General features: G+C 38.2%; 2 protein-coding genes across 2 annotated transcripts; both read left to right on the top strand.

Annotated features, from left to right (window-relative positions):
- The first annotated feature begins 789 nt into the window (after positions 1-789).
- LOC121956890 (uncharacterized) lies at positions 790-17,414 on the top strand. Its single transcript, XM_042505319.2, has 6 exons — positions 790-1,506; positions 1,594-1,674; positions 3,685-3,869; positions 5,119-9,237; positions 12,367-12,431; positions 17,381-17,414. The coding sequence occupies exons 1-4, from the start codon at positions 1,419-1,421 to the stop codon at positions 5,998-6,000; spliced, it is 1,236 nt and encodes a 411-aa protein (XP_042361253.1). The 5' UTR covers positions 790-1,418; the 3' UTR covers positions 6,001-9,237; positions 12,367-12,431; positions 17,381-17,414.
- On the top strand, positions 9,197-21,597 carry LOC121956907 (troponin I, fast skeletal muscle). The gene is made up of 8 exons (XM_042505342.2): positions 9,197-9,237; positions 12,367-12,431; positions 17,381-17,413; positions 17,854-17,890; positions 19,033-19,161; positions 19,249-19,338; positions 20,170-20,346; positions 21,376-21,597. Exons 3-8 carry the CDS (start codon positions 17,406-17,408, stop codon positions 21,469-21,471), a joined length of 537 nt encoding a protein of 178 aa, XP_042361276.1. The 5' UTR covers positions 9,197-9,237; positions 12,367-12,431; positions 17,381-17,405; the 3' UTR covers positions 21,472-21,597.
- The last annotated feature ends 803 nt before the right edge of the window (positions 21,598-22,400 follow it).

The following is a 22,400-nucleotide window of genomic DNA, read 5'->3' as shown; positions in this document are numbered from 1 at the left end:
GTTTTTTTTTTATTTAAACAGGCAACTTATGTGACAATGTATTGAAGCTGGTTCGGTAAATTGAGTTTAAAGGGGAAAAGGAAAAATGTATTTGGTATAAATTAATGTAAGAGCTGTTAAGAACACTTTAATGACACTGATGGTCATGAAACCAGACTACAGCTGGTCGTGTACAGATTTAAGTACAAATAACTATTTTTTACAGTATTGGACATATAATTATTATTATTATTATTGGTGGTGCAATAAAGGGGGAAGGCATGTGAAATATTTTTTAAGTACATATATATTAATAAAGTGTCATATTAAGTCATAATGATGATAAAAAAAAATGATCTGTTGTTCCTCCTGAGTCGCTTTACTACAGTGGTGATATAAAATAGTGGTATTTTGATAATCAGTACTTGCTAAATATTTGTATTTAATAAGAAATCAAAAATGATCACCAGTCTGAGTGTGTTTATATAAGTGAAACGTCAATTGTTAGAGAAGCGTTAGTTTTATTGTTCTGTATCATCCGTAAAGTACAATTTAATAAGAAACGGACTAAATCCGCCCGTCTGAAAGATTCCAGTGAATTTATCGAGCTACACTAAATATATGAGTCTTTTTGCGCCGAGTTTAGCCTTCAAGGTAGTTTTTACCCTCTCTAAATGCTATCAATTCTACTTTTATCATACTAACCTAAAAGTCCTAATTTCGAGCCATATCTCATTCCGTGTTAATAACTTTTTACCTGAGTGTTTTAATAGATTTAATTGAGGTTTAATACAACCTGGAAGGCTCAGATCAGGGGGAAAAGCTCATCTTCTCAAACCGCATTGAGTCCGCGCGGCAGGGGGTCGGGCTCGCGCTCACGGTGGCGATGCTGCTGAAGCCGTTTGCTAGCCGGACGGCTGGTCACCGGAGCTCCGGTAAATAAAAACTGTCCTGGGGTATTTTTCCGCGACGTTAACCGGCGCTGTGTTTGTGTTTAACGGGACTCGAGATGCGGCGGTAGTCGGTGTGCACGCGCAGTGAGCCGCGTGCCCGCAGAGCAGCGGCGGGCGGTTATGCTAACCAGCGGCGGCTAGTTAGCTCGCTAGCAGCTAACATTTAACGCACATCTGCTTGAGTCGTCATGCTCGCTCCGTCCTCCGGTGTGTGTGCTTCAGTTCGCCGCGGCCTCACGTCTCCCCTCGGGGCAGAAATAACCGACAGTTAGCGCCTCCTCCAGCCCGACATCATGACTCACACTCAGTGAGCTAGCCGGGCTGGGGTTAGCCTGCCCGTTAGCGGCTAACTTCTGCTAGCAGCAGTGCGAGTCTACGAGCCGCTGAGTGATGTCTGTCCGATGGAGCTGAACCGTCGCTCGGCTTGCCAAAGATGACGGGCCGCCTGAGCCGGGTTTTTGTGCCTCTGTCAGCAGGAGGCAGAACATGGAAGCCGAGGAAGAGTGGAAGAAAGACCTGAGCGCACACAAACTGCTGGATAAAAAGGTGCTCTGCAAGCAGAATGGCAGAATCGGTGAGACTGATGCTCCTCTCTCCAAAATGTAAATAATCCTAAATCTCTCCATGCACGCTGACTGCAAGGTGACCTCTCTATCCGCAGGTATAGTGCGAACTCTCCACAGCCTGTTGAAAACCCAAAACAAACTGCAGATTCAGTCCATCACCCGCTCAGAATGTGCTGGTAGGTAAAATTCACTATGGCATCAAAAACAAACAACTGATAACCACTTAATTTAGGACATTTCTTAGATTGTAGGACGTTTATTGGAGATTTTTTTCATAGATTATAGGACATTTCAAGGATTTCTAGAATATTTCTAGGATTTTAGATAGAAAGATAGATAGACTTTGTTGTCCACCTCAGTGGAAATTTATACAACATTAAAAACACAAATGTACAATACACAAGACAAAATAGTGCAAACAGGCAGTTGAGACAACAATTAATATAAATATAAATAAATAGTACAAGAAAGCACATCTTACAAAATAATAGTTCTCCTAGTACAATTATCCTGTGTCCATTGCCTAAGTGGCATACAGAATAAAAACGTCCTGGTTTTTGGGACTCTAAATTGAAGTTTTAGGATGTTTCTAGGATATCAGAACATTTCTAGGATTTCTGGATGTCTCTAGGATTTTAGGATGTGTCTAGGATTTCAGGATATCTCAAAGGTTTTAGGACATTTCTAGGATATTTCAATGACTTTAGGATGTTTCTAGGAATTTAACAGATTTTGAAAATTTAGGTTGTTAAAAGGACTTAAGGAAGTTTCTCAGATTTTAGGACATTGCTCAGATTTGGGGATGTTTCTAGGATTCTAGGAAGTTTCTCAAATTTTAGGATGTTTTAAGGATTTTAGGACATGTCTAGGATTTAGGATTTTTTTTCTTCGATGGTCTCAAAACATGCACACAGGGATTGTTGATGTCCTCACAAAAAAAAAATCGAGACAAATCCGTCTCCATATCGACAGCTGTAGACATAAAGCGATTAAATTCAGCATTATCTGAGGCCTGTGAGATCTGTGTCAGAGTATTTTAAAGAATAATTTTACGGGAGACGCCAACTTGATGGTTTCATGCCAGCTTGTGCCTCTCATGTATTACATTCAAGTCACAGAGCTGAGCATAAAATTTTCTGTCATTTGCATTTTGTTGTACTTAATTCTTGATTGCTGATGATGTTGTATAACAGTGCACTCAGGTGTTAAATGTCTGCCTTTAACTATAGAGAGTTTTGATATAATTGTTTGTTTGACAGTTGCCATAGATACAAAGGGACTTTCCAAAAAGATAATAAGCGGAAAGATACTGATGGATAATAAAAGTTTCTAATTGTGGCTCACGCTGTACAAAGACACCTGTAATTTCCAGCTGCAACTTAACCAAACTTGTAAAGACATGATTTAGGTCTAAAATGACTGGCTTGTGTAATATAATATTTTAAGCTATATTTTCTATACGAACACTTTAACACCTGGATTGACATCAGTTTTCTTTCGCTGCATTCAGTGTGATGGGCAAGCATTTAAACCTCAGAAACCTAGAAATCGGTTTGATTTCTTTCTGATACACATGAAAGATATAATGAGCAACTTGGCAAGAAATGTCCCACAACCCTGGGGCTCAAAAAAAGTTATAAAAGGTGACTTAAAAAATCGTATCTAAAAATGAGCTATCTAATGAATTAGATATTATCAAAAAAATAGAAAACTGTATAAAAAATCTGTTAATTGTATATCTAAAATTATGATACAGTAAAAAAGCAAAACAATATTTAATAATATTTTTCCTCTTATTATCTGGTAATTTTGTTGTAGCTTTTTACTCATTTCTTGTTAATATATGGGTAATTTCTTGTTAAGATGCTTGTTGCTCCCCTGTTTGTTTTTGTTTTTTTGAAGAAAACAAGCCAGTTTGCTCCAGTTTCAAAGGGTCAAGAACCTATAAAGTCAGGCCCAGTGAGTGTCGTCGCTGTAATGTAAATGGCTTAATATCAATTAAGTTTATACATTTTTACAGCTGTTTTCCAAATTTGGCAAAATGTTGTCCTAAACAAGCAAGGGTTAAATATTGTATGTAACTGTAGAAAATTAAGGCTGATCATTTTTTACTGATTGATCCACCAAGAACAGATGATCTGTGTGTTGGCTGTTGATGTTGGACCTGTCTTTCCTGTGTGACGCAGGCTCTTGTCCAAATCTGATGATGAGTAGGAGCGAGCACGTCGATGGGAGGCCCGTCCCTGTGGCCCTTACCCCCCAGCTCCCCCCCAGGGCTCACCGGCCCCTCTGCATGTCGGTCTCCTCCGACAGCAGCGGACGCTTCAAAGCTCTGGAGACACAGGAGTGGAAGAACAACCTCAAAGCTCAGGTATGTCCAAACACATCTGTCGCTGAGCTCCTGTTTGGTCCTCAGCAGGACTAAACTGAGCAAAACATGTAACTATTGGAAAAAAAAGATAGACATAATAAAAAGTTCATAGAAAAGTTTAAAATCCCGCTGGAGTACAAATTCACCATTGAAACCAATTAAAAACTGCAATTTTTGCAATGCAATTTGTAATTTTTACTGTTTTGCACCTGATTGCGTCATTTTTACCATATTTGGCATATGGAGAAAAAATGTCCTATTTCTACTGAGTGCACTGTCACAATCAGTGTTGCTGCTAATCACTGACATATCCCAGACTGTGATAGTTGAAAAAAATCTACTTTGCATCTAGTATATTGAAAATAATTCAGTTTTGGTTTTTTTTTTTCAATCTAAAAACATTGTGACATCATGATAAAAACCTCGCATTTCGAGGATTCAAATTCTGAAAATAATGAATATTTGATATTTATGATTAGGACTGACGTTGGTTAAAAAAATAAACTCACCGAAAGCAGAAAATAATATTTTTTATAGCCTGATTTTAAAAAGCATGTTTTGTGTGCACAGCAGTATGAGTGTAATATTTGACACTAAATGATAAAGTATAAAAATTAATGTTGCTGTTAATTATTGATGTATTCTAGGCTGTAATAGACAAAAACTGACAAAAAACTGACATTTGAAGGCCTGAAAGTCTGGGGCACCTGGTTGTATCCTCGCCACAGCGACCGCGGGTTCAATTTCGGCCTCGACCCTTTACTGCATGTCGCCCCCTCACTCTCTCTCCCTTTCATGCTTAAACTGTCCTGTCCATTAAAGGCAATTAAAGCCCCAAAAATAGGTTTAAAAAAAAGGTTTAAAAGTCTGAAAATTAATGAATATTTGACGTTATGACTAGGACTCAGAGCGGACTCTTCCATATGCATGAGAATAGCCAAAATGATCAAAATAAGAGGAATGAAAAGCACGTAAAATGCACCAAACAGTCCCTAAGGGTTAAAGTACATGCCTTGGTAATTTATTTGAATGTTATTGGAGGACATAACTCTGTGTAAGATTTCTCGCCTGTCCAAGCAGTTATTTACGAGCTCACTCCATGCTCCTAAAAGTGGAACGCAAAACTGTGCCATAATTAACTTCAGATAACTGTGACATTTTGACTGCTGGGTCATTAAACTGTCACGACTGGATCATGAAGCGTGAGAAACTCAGTTGCGTACATGTCGGGCGTGTGTGTTTGTTGCAGATGGAGCAGGCCCACAGTGCGGGAGCAGCCAGCAGCACAGGATCTCTGGAGCGAGCGTCTCTCTTCTGCGCCTCAGCGTCCACCACAGCGTCCAGCTCGGGCCTGTCCAGCCCAGTGGAGATCCTCAACAAGAGCAAATCCTCCAGCCGCTTTTCTCTCTTCTCTCCGCCCTGGAACAGCAGCTCCGAGTCCGACTCCAACCCACCCTCCCGCTCAGGCTCGAAAAAGCTGCGTAACTACAGCAGGAGAGCCGCCACGGGGCCGGCAGGTGCCAGGGGCCCGGATACACCTGAGCCCAAACCCAGCGGCCCTGAACACTTCCAGTACTCTGAACCCGTCATCTCTAAGGTGACGGACTACATCTATGTCGGCAACCTGAATGCGGCGTACAACGGGCGCACCCTGTGCCGCAACAACATTGACAGCATCATTGACATGAGCAGTGTGCCGGGAGAACCGGGCCCCAGCCTCATCCTTATACCGTGCACCTGCTCCCGCGGCGCCCGCCACAGCTGGTCCCGCCTCAAGGTGGACATCGGAGATGTGCCGGACGCTCTGGGTGACGGCCCTGCGCTGAAGCAGCGCTGCTTCGAGGACATCAACGAATGCATCGACGCCTCCACTGAGAAGAGGAAGCGCGTCCTGGTCCACTGTCGCGATGGCTTCTCTCTGGCGCCGACGTGCATCATCCAATACCTGATGGTGAAACAAAACATGAGGCTGATCGCCGCCTACGAGCTCCTGAGGGCCAAGTACCCGGTCAACATCAGGGAGTGCCACCAAAACGTGCTGGTGAGCCTGGAGAGGGCGCTGCGGCCCGGAGGCAACGTCGACCCCGAGTGCTTCAAACAGGCCATCTCCCGCAGAGTGGCGTGGACCTGATTCCCAGCGTGCTCGGCCGCTGCTCTCTTTATTCCTCCACCCTCCCACGGTGTTAGATATTTTCCTCATGACAACCCAGGGCAGCTGTACTCTCCCTTGTAGACTGATCACCTGGATGTTATCGTCCCCACCTGAGTTCAGTGGTCGTAAAAGTTAGGAATTTGATGTATTTCCTCTTCAAACCTGTAAATGTGACCTGGCTGTGACGCCGATCCCCCCTCTCACAACAGTAGACGCAATAGACTTCACTGTAATATACTCGGCTTCTCTCGGTATAACGATGTGATCGTGTTGGCTGTATAGTTGATATAGTCCTGCTTCAGTTCTGTGCCATGCCATCGTAGTGGTGTTTTATATCAGGGGAATTTCTAAACGGGAGATCTCAGGAGATTATTGATGTCATTCCAGCACAGGGTGGGAGGTTACTCATGAGGTTAGTCTGCGACCCCGTTCACACCTGGCACTAAAATGCGTCTTTGTGAGCTGTGTGTGTAGCACCCACAGACTGTATAAAAAGATTGATGATGAGTCCCCACTTCCCCCCACCATGTTTAAGTAAAGCTAAAATATCCCGGATGAGGTTGCTGCCATTGTGCGCTGGTGACATAATTCGGAGCCAGAGTCTGCGCAGTGGCGATATCCGTGGTGGGGGAGCTCCTGCCAAAACATCTGTCCCGTCCCAGCTGTCAATCATGGCGGAAAATCCCCTTTTTGTAGAATTAAATCAGTACTTAAAATATAAACAAACACTTGCACAAACATCAGAATAACGAGAACTACCTTCGGTGACAGAAACCATCTTTGGGAAACACCAGGGGGCGACACTGACTCCCAACGATTCACTTTGGGTGAACTCATGTTGTCCATCTTTATATACAGCCTATGTTAGCACCTAAGGTTAGGAAATATATCCAGTGGAGATGGGCAATATGGCTGTAAAGTAATATCATATTTCAGGGTTTCCGATAACAATATTCTTGACAAAAATATTGAGATAATGTTCTTATTAAATTCAAGAATACATAATTACAACAAAATAAGTGTTATAGTCGTAAATGCCCACATAAATGTAGTCTGCCTTCAAATAGTCAGTAAAAACTTAACAAAAATTATCTCGTTTTTCTAGGTCACATGATGCTATGGCTATGTGCTTGTCAGTAGGAACTGGCTCCCTCATGATGCAGCAGGAGCTACAAGTTATTGAGCTGTTATTGCATCACATAACTCTGAGGAAGTTGAGCGGATCATCCGGAAGTTTTGAATCCACAAATCCAGTTGGTCCTACGTATAAGGGGCTTGTCTTTCCATGATGGCTCCATAAAACGCCTACGTGGCCTTGGATTGGAAATAAAGACAGCTAGTGCGGTTAGCCGCAATAGAAATAAAGCTGTTAATGTTCTGAACATCCATCGCTATGCTTCTTGAAATGTTATCACCAGAGGAGAAAAGCAGTCATCTCGCAATTGCATTTTATCGACATTCTGAAAAATATCGCATAAGTTTTGCGCAAATCTGTAACGGGAACCCTCCTAGTGTCACTGTGTGGAAATAAAACAAGGACCTATTCTTCAAAACATGGCTCCGTAGCACCACATGATCAAAAACAGCTCAGAGCACCTTTGAGTTTGTATCTTAAATAAAGATCTTCTTCTTAAGTGAGTTATCACACAGCCTAACCTTCCTCTCTGGCTGTATTCCTATTGATGCTGAATACCGTTTTACATGCAGTTTTACGGACCTCACAGATAAAAAACAAAAATTTTAAGTAAAACTGACACAAGCTCTCACCAGAGATACATTTTACAAATATTTCTGATGCCAGGTGTGAACAGTTTGATGAGTTTTGACACAGTCTGCAAAGATCTGAAGCAAGTAACTGTCCACCATTTGTTTGGAGCTTTGTTTTTCTTCCTAAAAATCTATCTTGCTGGTAAAATGGTCGTGTGGATGTACTAGCCGTTGTGGTCGGTGGGTAAAACAAAAAAAACAAAAAAAGGAGCTGTTTTCCTGATGAAACAAAGCGGCAACTTTGCTGCTGACACTCTGAAGATTGGAGGACGCACATGTGATTAGTTACCGTCGGATCGATCGCCACTGACAGGATTACATCACTGGTTACTCTGCTTCTATCGCAGGAGGGAACTTTGCACACGGACACACATTTTAAATCTGCTTCTCTTCTGTGACCTTTTCACGCCATTTTTTCTTTTTTTATGTGTGTGTGTTTTCCGAGGTCATCGTCGCTGGAAGGTGAACGGCCGAACCTGTCCTCTGTGAGGAAGACTGTAGCCCCATTTTCAGCCACAGTTTGTTTGGTTAAATCTCTTCGGTGGTGCTCAGACTGTTGCTTTGTGAATTTGAACTTTAGTGTATGCAGTGACGCTGGGTTGACGTGCATCTCTGTGGATTATCAGTATTATAGTGTCGTGCCACTGAACTGCGATCCAGGGTTTACACTGCAAGAGATGATTTTGCACTACTCACAGGGTTGTCCAACATGCTAATTATTGCCTTTGATTTTAATATTGTTTGAATTATTGTTATTTTGGGAGTATGGCTCATGACATTTCACACAAGGAAGATGTTTACAAGCTTATTAGGATAGCTGGTACAATTAAAGTGTTTACATGTTTTTTTATGATATCCCTGATCATCTGAGTTTACTTTTTTTTTTTTTTTTTTGATGTGTGGGCCCGCCACCCAAAAATACACGCTTCATTCAGACCATAATCCTTTTTTTTAGTCTTAGACTTTTCTGTATACAAACATGTTTCTTTTTATACAGCTGATTTTTGGTCACACATAACCAGTGCTGACTAGACGATTTATTATTTTTTTCATGACATATTCAGTATCTTGGTGAAGAGAATGACAGAAAATAGGAAAAAAATGGCCCTCACAGTTAATGAGGTATCTTCAAAAGCCCCAAACCCCAAAATGTTCAACTTAGATTAATATAAAACATGAGATCGGCAAATCCTCACATTGGATGTTTTTTTTTTTTTTTAAACTTCAGCTATCTGTAGTGAATTGTTTGAAAATGACATGTTAGTTGTGTTTTGTTTTTTTTACACCAGATTATCTCAACTCTAAACTCATCCTGCTTTATTTTTGTTTGTCCAGGTGAGAGCAGCCATGGTGCCAAATAATGGCGGTGAGACAGAGCAGCATGAGTCTGGAGGTGAAGAGGATCGTAGGGCTCTGAGTTGAGATAATGTTTTTCCTCACAGTTAGAAGGTAAACCCCCTTTTTAAATAAGAACTTGATGCAGAACAAGAGCGATGCTGTTCGGATGGCGGCTAGAGAACAGAAAGGGATAATGACAAAGATTTTTATATTTTTTTTAACCCTTTCAAACCTAAGCAAAATGTTTTATTTTTAAATGCAGTGTGAAGGCAACAAGCAACTTAAAATGAGCAAAAAATCGTAGAAAAGTTAGAAGAAAATTGCCTGAAAATAAGCAAAAGTGAAAAAGAAAAGAAAAAGCAGAAAATAATAATGAAATGGATTTATTTTTAATTTTTATAAATTATTAAAAATATAGTTTTTTAGATATTGTTGCCTATTTTTTCCTGCCCTCTTTAAAAAACAAAAAGTTAGAAATTTGTAGGATATTTGTCACCATATTGGTCATTTTTTTCCCCCTAATTTTCTCAGTTTTTAAAGGGTCAAAGAGCTTGTAAAAGGCATCTGAACATAGCGCAAAAAATGATGTTGATCCCGGTTTCTAAGGGTTAACTTGTGGGATGCTGTTATTAGCTGCTAGTAAGGTTAGCTCTTGAGCCTGTACTCTAATAGGAGAGATTGATTTTATGCATCAGACTCTTTGCAAATACTATCATGGCTTGTCATGCTGTTATAATTGCATAGGGATAATAATTGAAAATGCAATTTTTATGTTTTGGAGGGTGCTATTTAAAAAAATTGCAACAAATTGGTGAAAAGGTATAAGCAAATTACCTGAAAAATTGAAAAAAAAGGAAATTACCTGGGAAAAGTGCTTAAAAGTTCTAATAATTTTGTTTTAACATATTTTTTTTATATATGTAGTGTGCTAATTATAATATAGTCTTTCCCTGACTTTTTCCTAACTTCCTTAGCTTTCAAAATCATGGGAAGAAGGCACTGAGTGAGATATGAGGAAATGACCCAAAAAAAAGCAAAACCCTGAAAATTAGAAAAACAACAAAACAAAAAAATTAAAATGAAAGTTTAAAAAAAAAGCAACATGGCAAACAGGACTTTAAATAATGCTTAAAAATTAAAATGATGTAACAATTTGAAATATGTAGTTATGTTAATTATAGTCTTTCCCTAACATTTGTTTTTTATCCCTAATGTTAAAAAAAATTCTGAATCTAATAATTTTGAACATCATGATATTAAGCGCGTGACAAAACCTTTGGACCATAAAGATCATGCAAATACTGAAATTATGATTTAATTGGATTTTTTTATTTTTATTTTGATGTGTTTTGAGTTCACGGGCAGCCTCAGTGAGAATCAGTTGTACAGGATATTTCGAATATTCGTGACATTAACCCCCAGCAGTGTGGGAGGAGTGGAAGCTGAAAGTATGGTGCCTTCATTTGGAGTCGTCTTGTGACCGTACGGTGACATTTGCACACTTTGTATGACTTGAACTCCTCTGGATATGTAAAATGTGGGATATTTTTGGTGTTTTATTTTGAGCAAAAAAAAAGAAAAAGTAGGAACATGACATTTTTGTGAAGTGGTCTTTGCTGTAATATATTTGCTAGTCACACAGTACCGGTGTTTTACTAATGCAGGCGGTGATAAGACTAAAGAAACCGATATATTTCTCGACATGTTCATGCGAGGCACCGTAGTAAACAGTATCAGCATATTTTTGTTTTTCCGTGCTCCAAGGCAAGGTCATATCAAACTGAATAGGTTTTCTTAACTCGTTCACTCAGGTAATTTCTCAGTGGCCCAGAATGTTCTCAATGAATATGATATTCAGAAATGTGAAGCGATGTATTTCTCATGTCATGTTTCGTAAGTCGGATATAATTTGTACTGTTGAAATATTAAAAAAAAAAAAAGGATGTACTGAACTGCTGTTTTGGTGATGACTTAGCGAACCGACCGCGCAGGACAAAGCAGTAAAAGTACAAAACAGGATACTTCATTAACCCTTGGTGACTGTTTGGCGCATTTTACTCGCTTTTTCATACTCCATTTTTGATCATTTTGGCTGTGTTCATGCAGATGGCATACATTTTGTCAAGATATTGTATTTTTGTTTAATCAGTGAATTTCCAGCTCAGCTCCTACAATAAGTCTAAAATACACTGTGGAAACTAAATAGTTACATTCAGACTGTTAAGGTCAAAAATGCTCCATTGAAACCCATTCAAACTGACATTTTTGATCCCACAGCCATCAGAGCAGAAAAACACGACTTGTATTATTTCTGGGCGTCATTTTGGACTTGGGATATGTAATTTGATAACATCATTTTTACTATATTTGACATACTGAGAAAATACGTGCTATTTCCACACGGTGCACTGCCACAATCCGCGTTGCTGCTCATCATTGACGTATCCCCAGACTGTCATCAGCAACAAAAAAATCTCAGCTTTTATTATATTGAAAATAATTAATTTTTTACATACATTCATTTCTTAAACATAGTGGCATCTTGACAAAAACCTTGCCTTCAAAAGGTTAAAATTCTGAAAGTTAATTCACATTTGATAATGATATTAGGACTCATGTTGGATTAAAAAAATGAACTCAAAGTAGAAAATCATATGAAGGAATAATATTTTTATAGCCTGATTTTGAGAAGCACAATTTGTTTGCAGAGCGGTATGAATGTGAATATTTGACATTGCATAAAAAATAATGTAAAACTATCAATGTTGCTGCTAATCACGTCCCAGGCCTGATAGTCAAATAATAATCTACATAGCATGTAGTATATGGAAAATAATTAATTTTTTTTTTCATCTAAAATCAAAGTGGCATCATGACAAAAACCTAGAATTTAGGGGTTAAAATTCTGAAAATGAACAGATATTTATGATTAGGACTGATTTTGGTTTAAAAAAATAACTAAATGAAAGTAGAAAATAATATTTATGTGTAATATTTTTTAAAGCTTGATTTCGAGAAGCACATTTTGTGCGCAGAGTGTGTGTGATAGTAAAGTGAGCCCTAAAGGGTTAAACATGTTTCAGACGCAGTAAAATACTTTGAGCGTACTCGTCTTTACAGTTAACTGCAGTACGTGGAACAGAGCTCGTGGTACCAAAGTGATCGTTAAAAAAATGAAAGTGAAGTCAGATGTTTGAAATGATGCAGCAGACAGATGCAGTCTCGTGGTTTTGTGTCCAGATTGCAGGTGCAGGTGTTTTCTGGGACGATGCTGACACAGAGACATCAGAGGAGCTGCTTGTTTGGTAAGTAAATGTTTAAGGGAACTTTAACTTGTTAAATGTACTCTATTCTATGTTATGGGTATTAGTTTGATGCTTTTTTTAGGAAGAAATCATGAATCATGAATTTTACCTTATTTTTGTAAGTGGAAATAGCTCAGTACCCTCAAATCAGTATCAGAGAGCTGCAGAGTTCAGATTTAACTCTGTCATCGCTGTAATTTGTTATCCACTTTGTTAGGTGACATCTGTTCTTTCTATTTTTGGTTTTGTCCCCTCAACGCGTCTTTGGTACAGGATTTGATGGATTTAGTCCTGGGCAGGGGTGGAACGCTTTGAAAAACTAACTAAAATCGCTCCAGCAGTTGTCCTCCAATAGTCCTAAAAAACACTTTGCATCAAACTACTGACCAAACAATTTATGCATTGAAACACGTGTAAAAACCACAAACATCATCACAAACATCCTGTAGACTCACCAGCTGACAATTCAAAAGTGCAGCAGTAACTGTTAAGTTTGGTTTATTTGCACAAATTTAACAATTTAAATATTAAATAGTAAAACTACAAAGTGAATTTCAAATCAACAAGTCATTAAAACCTAGTAAATTAAAAATAGAACAAAAATCAAGAAAAAATAAATTTAAAAAATGGAAAAAGAAAATGCTATAAATAATTTAAGTGTGCAAGAGTTGCACTGCATATAGTTAATTCATTTAGATATATGCACTTTTTTGAATGAGTTTTGAAAGTGATTAAGGAAGAAGATGACGTCAGTGTTTAGTTTGTGAATTCTACAGATGAGGACTTCTAAATTTAATGAAAAATTAATGACCGTATTAAAGTAAAGAAAAGTGCTTTTGGTGCCTCATTGAATGTCTGATGATAAATGGAAAAATATTGCTCAGAGCAAAAAGATCCCTCGTACAAGCAGCAGGCACACGTCACATTTTCCAGTGTAATTAAGCTTTGACTCCGTGATGAGCTGTGTTAGAGGGGATGTTGGTTTAAGAATTATTTTTCTCATCATTTATTTATTCGCGGCTTCACATGCTGCAGCTCGTCTGTCACCAGCAGCCATGACTGACCTCCGTCTGTCCGGCTCTCCCCACTCTTAGAGAAACACCACAGCGAATGCTTTTCGTGTAATATAATAATATTAATAACAGCTGTATTTAGATCTTTGCTGCGTCACTTTAAAGTAAAACAGGTTTATCTTTCGTCTTTTGTCAGGGTGCAGCAGTATTGTTTCATTTTGTTTGGTTTATTATTTATGTTCTTTATACATGTTTATATTTTTGTTTATTCTATATATTTGTTGCATGTTTATAAACTTTTTTTTACTCTTTGCTACATTTCTGACTGTCGAAAAATCAATCATCCCTCATGCTGCCTCCATGTGCTCCTCGGAAAGAACGTATTTATCGTTGTTTATCGCTCATGCTCCATCATGGCTCCATAACACGCCTATGGGGCCTTGGATTGAAATAATGACGCAGAGTGCGGTGGCTGCTGTAGAAATAAAGCTGCTAATGTTTTGAACATCCATCGCCATGGTTACAAACCCGCCTCCTGCACAGAAAATCCTGTGTGATCTTCGTCAGAAAGTTTCCCTCCTCTCACTTTCCTCCTCCTCCTCTCTCTCTCTGGGCTTCTGTTAACAGCTTCTTAATAGCATCCATTTAGCTTGTGTTTCTGAAATGATCGCCCTGAAACTCCCTCCCAGCTGCCATCCCTTCAACTTTCATCACTGCCGCTCGCCGGTTTCTGTTATCATGCCACGCTTCACACAGCGTTCATCAATGTTAATAATCTGTATATTGAGTCAGATTATATGATCTCCGCTCTGCTTTTCTTTGTTGTCACCTCCAGGCTCTCGAGCACCTTTTGGGGGGGTCATTTGGGGAATAATGTAATGAAACAATCTAGAGGGAAAGGGTTATATTTATAATGGTCAGATAGGGAGGAGATAGGAGGGTGAAGGGGGGGTCAGATATAATATTTCACGTGATGGTGAGCCCATTGGTCTGTGAGAAAATCGACTTCCATAAACAGAAAGCTGGGGTTTCCTCTGCCTTTGGGGAATGCAATATATACCAACTTATAATGCCAAAACGGAGCTGCTTCCCAAATCTGTCGCTCCGCTCGGTTTCTGTGGTGAGAAAGCTTCTCTCTTTTCTTGCTTTTGCACAGATTTGATTTTGAAGTTTTAGTTTGTTTTCTTTTAGCTGTTTTTGGATGTTTAAAACTGTTATCGACAGGTTGGTGAAACGGTGGCATGATGGTGATGATGTCCAGTTTTTGATGTTAATCGGTTCATTTTTGGGGTTGAAGCGGTCGATGCTGCAGGTGTTAAGTGAAGCATGATGAGGTGTGTTGTTGTAAATGGTCTCTGGAGTTGGAAAGCGATAGTCCCAGTGTTTATCGCTGTCACCACCAACTGTTGGAATAGATTTAACGTGTCAGAGCTCAGGCTGATGGCTTGGATTTATAAAATGGTCTTCAAGTCTGGGCAATGATTTGATATTTTATCAGTATTGTGATTTGAGAATAGCTATTGTCTTAGAGTTAAGATATGGTAACGTGTGTGTTGTGTTTTCCTGTTTGTAAAGGCTCTTTCTGAACTTACCAAAGCCACTATCCAAGCTGTTTTATTATTTCCCTGTGCCCACTTAGTCATAATATCCATATTGTAACTAATTATTTATCATAATCCTCATTTTGTGAGCATAATATGAAAGTATTATTATTGAATATCATTGCAATATCATTACAACATCGATATTTAAGAAAAAGATCATGATTGTCTCTCTCCCTCAAATATATATATATATATATATATATGTATACATATATATCCTTAAAAAAGGAAAAAGAAAAGCTACATTTTTTTAAAGAAAACTTGGCTTCCAAACCCTTGTTTTTTTTCTTTTTTTATGTTTTCTACATTCTATATTAAAGTTTTCAATAAAAGCAACCCCTAAAAATTAAGCAAAATTGCCAAAAATTTTAAAATTTTCTATATGGCCCACAAAAAAGAAAAGAAGAAAATCACTAAAAATGTCGTGTTCTGGCTCATTTTTGTCTAATTTCTTCTGTTGTGTGTGAAGCTGTGATCTGGACTGAGCTGATGGTCTTTTGGACAATATTTTCTCTGATTTTGAGACATTGCCCCCCGACTCCATCAAAAGTTCATTGTTAATGTTTAAAAATTTCATTGTGAACTTGGTTGAGTTTCTGAACATCGGTGTTGATCAGGAAATTTGGGAAAGTGACTGTTTTCTGCTTCTGCAAAAGTTCAGGGAGTGTATCTTTAAAGAAGCTTTATGGGATATTCAGGGCATTATTAGCAGCAAAACACTATTACATGTGTAACACGTATGTGACGATATTGCGGAGAATGAAGTCGCGCTTCAGGTCTTTGTGTCGTGATACGAGCTTCTCTGCATGTTAGTGCATGTTTGTATTCCACTGGCTTGCTAATCACCAGCGGTCTCCACTGAAATCATTCAGCGGTTTCAACTGATATTGGGACAGTGAGTGATGTTGTGGAAATATAGAGAAAATTTGTTTGATTTCTTTCAAATCATGGGAAGAAGGCAATGAGCATCAGAGAAGAAATTACAAAAAATAAGCAAGAAATTCTGTAACATAATTTTAAACATCTTTTTCTACAGACATTTCCTCTAGCTTTTTTAAAATTAATTTTCTAAATCTACTGATTTTCTGCAAATGGTGGAACATTTCCTAATAGAGCAACAGTTAAAGCAAATATGACTATATATAATCAACTATTACAGCCTTAAACCCATTAGCTTCTAATAAGCTTGATTTCTTCCAAAATTATGGGAAGATGGCAATGAGCTCCTCAAGAAATGGTCCAAAAATTATCAAGATAATAATTAAAAGTAAAACAACAACAACAATAAAAAAAAAAACAATATGACAATAAGCAAAAAAATAAAAAAACAAAGTTACCTGAAAAAGTGCTAAAAATTAAATTAATATTTTTTTCTGTTGATTTAAAACTTTAAATATACATTTATGAATATAGTTCTCTCGACATTCTCCAGGTTTCAGTGTTAAATAATAATTTGAAAATAATAATTTTAAATATGTAATTATAATAATTATGAATTTGGTTCTCTGAATTTTTATTCCTAGCATTTTTAAAAATAAATTTCTAAATATACATATTACTTGCAATTTGCGGATCAGTTCTTGCCAGGCTGCTCATTGCCTTTTTTCCCCTATGTTTTTAAAAAAAGCAAACAAACCATGTTGCTCAAAGGTTAAAATGCTTGTGAAGGCGTCTGAAAGCAGCAGCAGAAAAATGATGCTGATCCACATTTCAAAGGGTTAAAATATAGATTGACTGTTTTTTAAAAGAAAAAATTGATCAAACTCCGTAACAGTTTTGGCAGATAATCATTGTTAAAAGAAAACATGACGTCAACACCCCTTGTGTTTACTGACTCTACATCATGGCGGAGAAAATATTGCAGTATTTAAGACATTTTGACAAAGATGGCAGAGCCTTCAGTTTTCGGTTTGGGCGGACGGATGGTTGATCTGGACTGTTCTGGACTGTTCTGGACTGTCTCTATTTTCAGAGAAGTCGTATCCCGTCTCAGTCATGTCCGAGATGTTTGAACTAACAGAGGAGGTGTCCGGTGTTTTCTGATAATCTTCCAGAAGACAGATCTTTGATGACAGGGATGCCCGGGGGGGACAACTGGGGACTCCAGATCCTTGTCCTAATATAGACGAGATGTTTTTCCGATGCTCGGTGTCCCGTTTCCTCTAAGTGGAGTTATTATTTCTTAAAGAGGAATTCCTCTTCGGTGTGACCCCACCTTCACCTGGTTTCATGTTCCCGTGTTTGTTTCAGCTGTGCACTTAATGACTTTTCTTTTTTTCTGACATTTTTACTTTTACAATATTTTAAGATGTTTTTTGGTTTTTTTCTGCAGGCTTTGAAGCCAAACAAACGCCAAGATGTCAGAGTGAGTAATTCTGGGCCTCTTTCATCCATATGTTCAATTTTATTTCATTTTTTAATCACAAACACAGCAACATTTCTAAATGCCACATCCACGTCAAACTTTTACAGAATGTTTTAATATTTATAGAATTATCCCACTGGAAGAACCACATATTATATTGAAAAACAAAACAAAACACACGTATCTTTAAAGTGATTTTTGAACTGTCATCACAGTTAGTCCATGAAGGAGTCCCAAAAACCTTTTTGCATTTTTTTGGAAAATAAGTAAAAAATAACTGCTTCCAACTTTTTCCTCTAAAAATTAATTGATTTCAGGGTTGTTGGTTTTTTTTTTAAGAAATAGTTAAATTGCATGCTGGGTTTGTTATCAATATAAACTATATAATAATTTAATTAGAAATGCATCATAACAAATGGATGTTTTCTCACACTCTTCAGGAAAAAGATGTCGTCGAGTCGCAAGCATCATCTGAAGGTAAAAGATTCCTTTACATCTTCTACGGGCCAAATCTGTGCCTAAATCCTAGAAACGTCCTTAAATCATAGAAACATCCTAAAATCATATAAATGTTCTGCAAACCAAGAAATGTCCTCAAATCTTAGAAACATCCTAAAATCCTAGGAATGTGCATATGAAAAATGTTTGCAGCAACTAGGGCTGGGCGATAAAAGGAAAACGATATCAATTGCAGTATAACTTTTCCTCGATTAAAAATATGAGACGTTGTCGATTGAATGTCGATAGAACGAATTCCAGCCATGTTTTGACAGACAACACGAACAGCCAATGATAATAAGAATAGCGCCGCGGAGAACCAAATGCAGTGAAGGACTTTGACTGTAGAACAGCTGAGTGTTTGACAGCCACAGCTTTTCATCACGGCGGATCAAACAGCTGATGGTCCGACAGCAGCGCAGTGAGACAGACGCACAGAGCACAGCTTCTCCTCACAGCACCAAAGTGTCTGAAACTGTGAATGTTGGCAGGCTGTTGGCAGCTATAGGAGAAGTAGGCCGACTCAAAAGTTTTTAATTCCTGAGTAAAATGATTAATAGCACAGAAGTTTGATAGAAGCTGAAGTCAGAGTCCTGCAGTCAGGAGAGGTTGGCCTATTATCAGCACAATGTGCTGAAATTTACCTGAAGTTTGTTTAAGATGGAGCTTTTCATTTTTATATAATGCTGGAAAGTTTGATGGTGATATTGATTTTAGGTATGTGGCTCGGTCCTTTGCTAGGAGGAAATTTTAGTAACTGGACCTCTGTGAGTTTTAGTAGAATAGGTCCTCCAGTTGGTGACGCCTGTTCTACAGTATATTTGTCATGTTCAATGTCTGACAGAAAATGCATATTTAAACCAAAATTAACCTGATGATATCTTCATATCTCACTTAGGAGTCAAAGGGAACCTTCAAGCTCGACAGAAATAGTGATTTGATGTGTATCGTGATATATATTGATATCGACTGATGTGAAAAATTATTGTTTAAAGACGTTTTTCCATATCCCCAGCCCTAGCAGCAACGTACAAAAATCTTTGCAGTCACAAGACGAGAGAGATGCCTTTGGCTGCAAAGAGTTAACCACAGATGTTCACTGCGTTTCTGTCGTCTCGCAGAGTTTGATGCTGTCCATCGCCAAAGGTTTACTGGAGGAGGAGGAGCGGGAGCGAGAGCTGGAGAGGGCGAGGTACATGGCTGAGAACTGTCCTCGTGTGGTCATGCCCAGGACCATGCAGGAGCTGCAGGTGTGTCCTGTGATTCACTTCTCAGCTCGGCGCGACGATTCGCCGTGATTCTGGTGTCGTGACGATGTTACTGATGTTTGTGTTCAGGAGCTGTGCAGAGAGATCCACCACAAGATCGAAGTGATCGACGAGGAGCGGTACGACCTGGACATGAAGGTCCATAAAACCAACAAGGAGGTACGTCAGGAAATTACTGATATACTGAAGTTATTTGACCCTTTGAAAACCTGAACGACTCGGTTTGATTTCTGTCAGAAGGCAGTGACCAACATAACAAGAAAAGTCCCCCAAACTGAAAGAAATTAGGAAAAGTTGCCAAGAATATGGCCTAAAAGTAGTTTTAAAAATGTCCTGAAAACTCTTTTTGCATTTATAATAATATATATTATAATAAAATAAATATAATAAATAAAAATATTTTTTATTTTCAGCGCTCTTTTTAGTAATTCTTGTTTACCTTTTTTGCTTACTTAAAAAAATAAATAAATAAACCCTAATCAATAAATCTTTCTTTAAAAAAATATCAAATTCATATTCATATTCAATTCAATTTCAATTCATATCAAATATCTTTCTTTAAAAGTACTTGATTTTTTCTTATTATTATTATTATTAATGTTTGGTGATTTCTCTTTTCTTCTGATTTTTTTCGGCATTTTCATTTTTTATTCAAAACTGGAAAAAAAAATGGTGATTTTTTTCCCCCCAAGAAAAGGTGTTTGAAAGGCAAGCTTTCTTTAAAAATTGGCCAAATTACACTACGTATTGAAACAAAGCAAAGTTTAGTTTTCGATGGTCCTTCAACACATCATTTGGGAAGCTGAAGTTATGTTAAAATAGAGTTTGAATCTTATATATTTGAAAAATGGTGGGCAAGTGGGCCAAGGAAAAAAATATGGTTCCTTGAAAAGTCATGGAAATGAGATGTTGTCCATGAAAATGTGTGGGAACCCTGAAGCTGACTTTATTTTCATCCATTGTGACCTTTGAATAATTTCCACTTTCCAGATTGACGACCTGAAGATCAAAGTTCAGGACCTGATGGGCAAATTTAAGAAGCCCGTCCTGAGGAAAGTGCGCATGTCTGCCGACGCCATGCTGAAGGCTCTGCTGGGCTCCAAACACACGGTGAACCTGGACCTGAGGGCCAACCTGAAGCAGGTCAAGAAGGAGGTGAAAGAGGAGGTGAGGAGGAGGAGACAAAACAGTAGCTATAAGAAGAGTAAAGGTTTGTAAGTGTGTTGTATTCGCCTGCTTTTGTTTTGAATTTCTGCACATTTGAATAGAAACAGAAGATTTTGGGGGGGGGGGGGGGTTAGGGCCGTCTGTGTTGATGTGTTAATCGTGATGCAGTTAAGGGTCGAATCACGTTTATTTCCGGCGATACCGGCCGACATTCGTGTCTTTTAGGGGCTGCAGCAGGCTGATTTTTAAAGCTAGAGTGATGATACACATGAGACTCAAAGACCTGAGGAATCCAGCGGCACCAACCATGGCATTTCATGAGACTAAACTTGTCCTGTTATGAGGAATAAAGTTGAAGATTATTTTCCACTTTTTATCTAATAATTCCAACATTTTATCTCATAATTTTGACCATTCATCCATCACTTCTGATCATTTGTGTAACCCTACTCTCCAGTCTCAAGCTGCAACTTTATTTCTCATAAAATTACGAGTTTAATCACATAATATTCTGACTTTTCACCTAAACGTACAAGTTCAACCTCGTAATATTGTGACTTTTTTTTTGTAAATTTAATCTCATAATATAACAACTTTATTTTCATTATATAAAAGTTTTTTTTCTCGTACTATGACTTTATTTTTTTTTTAAAAATTGAAATGGAGATTTTTAATCTCAGTGGGACCAACCTGGTTAAATATAGACTAAATAAAATAAAATTTAATAAATTTAACATGGCCCTGATCCTCCGTCGTAGTATTTCACAACAAACATTATATCATATTTTTTGCTCCATCAGCTGTGATTCACAGCTTCTATTTCTACTTCATATGTGAGATTTAAGAAAAAAAGAAAAACGGTTTTTAAAAAAATGGCGCCAAACTGAGCCTAACTGAGTCCTCATCATCAGCTGTGAGGAGGCGTCGGAGAGTCGGATCAGCAGATCCGTTATGGTGTGTTCAGATCTGTGATTTTCAGAGAAACTTTGACGGTCCAGCTGAGATTTTTGCTCGATTTTGGTGTTTCAGGATAAAGAGCTGCGGGACGTTGGCGACTGGCGTAAAAACATCGAAGACAAAGCCGGCATGGACGGGAGGAAGAAGATGTTTGAGGCCGAGGCTTAAATGATTGGCTCTGAACGAAGCTGCGGCGGTTTGTCGCTGATCGGTTTGATCACATCAGACACATTTAGATAAAACGAATGAAACGATTGTTGTGAGCCGCAGAAGCTGAATAAACAGGGTGTAGGAGCTGTTTTGTGATGCTTACATGGAGACTCAGTACTAAAAAAAAAATCAGATTACTCCAATCCGCTTTATATATTCATCATCATCGTCGCTTTTACGGATTTTATGAATGCGTGAAGCAGAAGCAGCTCAACACACCGACAAACGCTAATGTCAACACTTCAAACGAGATGTGGAATTTCCCTCTTAAATGTGAAATATTTTGCATCAATATTTAAAATTGATTGAAATGTGACTGATGTCCAGCATCATAACGAATCTGTGAAAGTAACGTCGGCTAGAAGCTCAAATGGAGGCAAAGAGAAAAAAAAGGTAAATAAATAAACAGATAAATATAGAAATAAATCAAATAAAAAGGTAAATAAATAACAAAAAATAAAATAGAATGAACAAACTAGTAAGAAAAATGGAAAAAAGGAGGGGTGATTAAATAAAAATAAAACAAGGGTAGAAAATAAGTAGAGACACAAAAATAAAACAATAGTTTTTATTGTTTTTAATTAACAAAAATTATAATCAAAATTGTCAAAACAAATTTTAAAAAAGTCCCAGCCTGGATGATTTGTGCACAATTAATCTGTGAGTGTTGAAGACGAGGGTCGATACAGCGGGCTGATGGACATGAATGAGTGTGTGTGTGTGTGTGTGTGTGTGTGTGTGTGTGTGTGTGTGTGTGTGTGTGTGTGTGTGTGTGTGTGTGTGTGTGTGTGTGTGTGTGTGTGTGTGTGTGTGTGTGTGTGTGTGTCACTGAGCTGCAGTTTCTGCCGTTTTATGACGTGCAAAGCCTCGAATGGTGTCAGACGGAC

Source organism: Plectropomus leopardus, chromosome 7 (assembly GCF_026936395.1).
Source record: "Plectropomus leopardus strain MGB_pleo_1.0 chromosome 7, ASM2693639v1, whole genome shotgun sequence".
NCBI classification, from domain to species: Eukaryota; Metazoa; Chordata; class Actinopteri; order Perciformes; family Serranidae; genus Plectropomus; species Plectropomus leopardus.
This window is presented reverse-complemented; position numbering and strand designations above follow the sequence as displayed.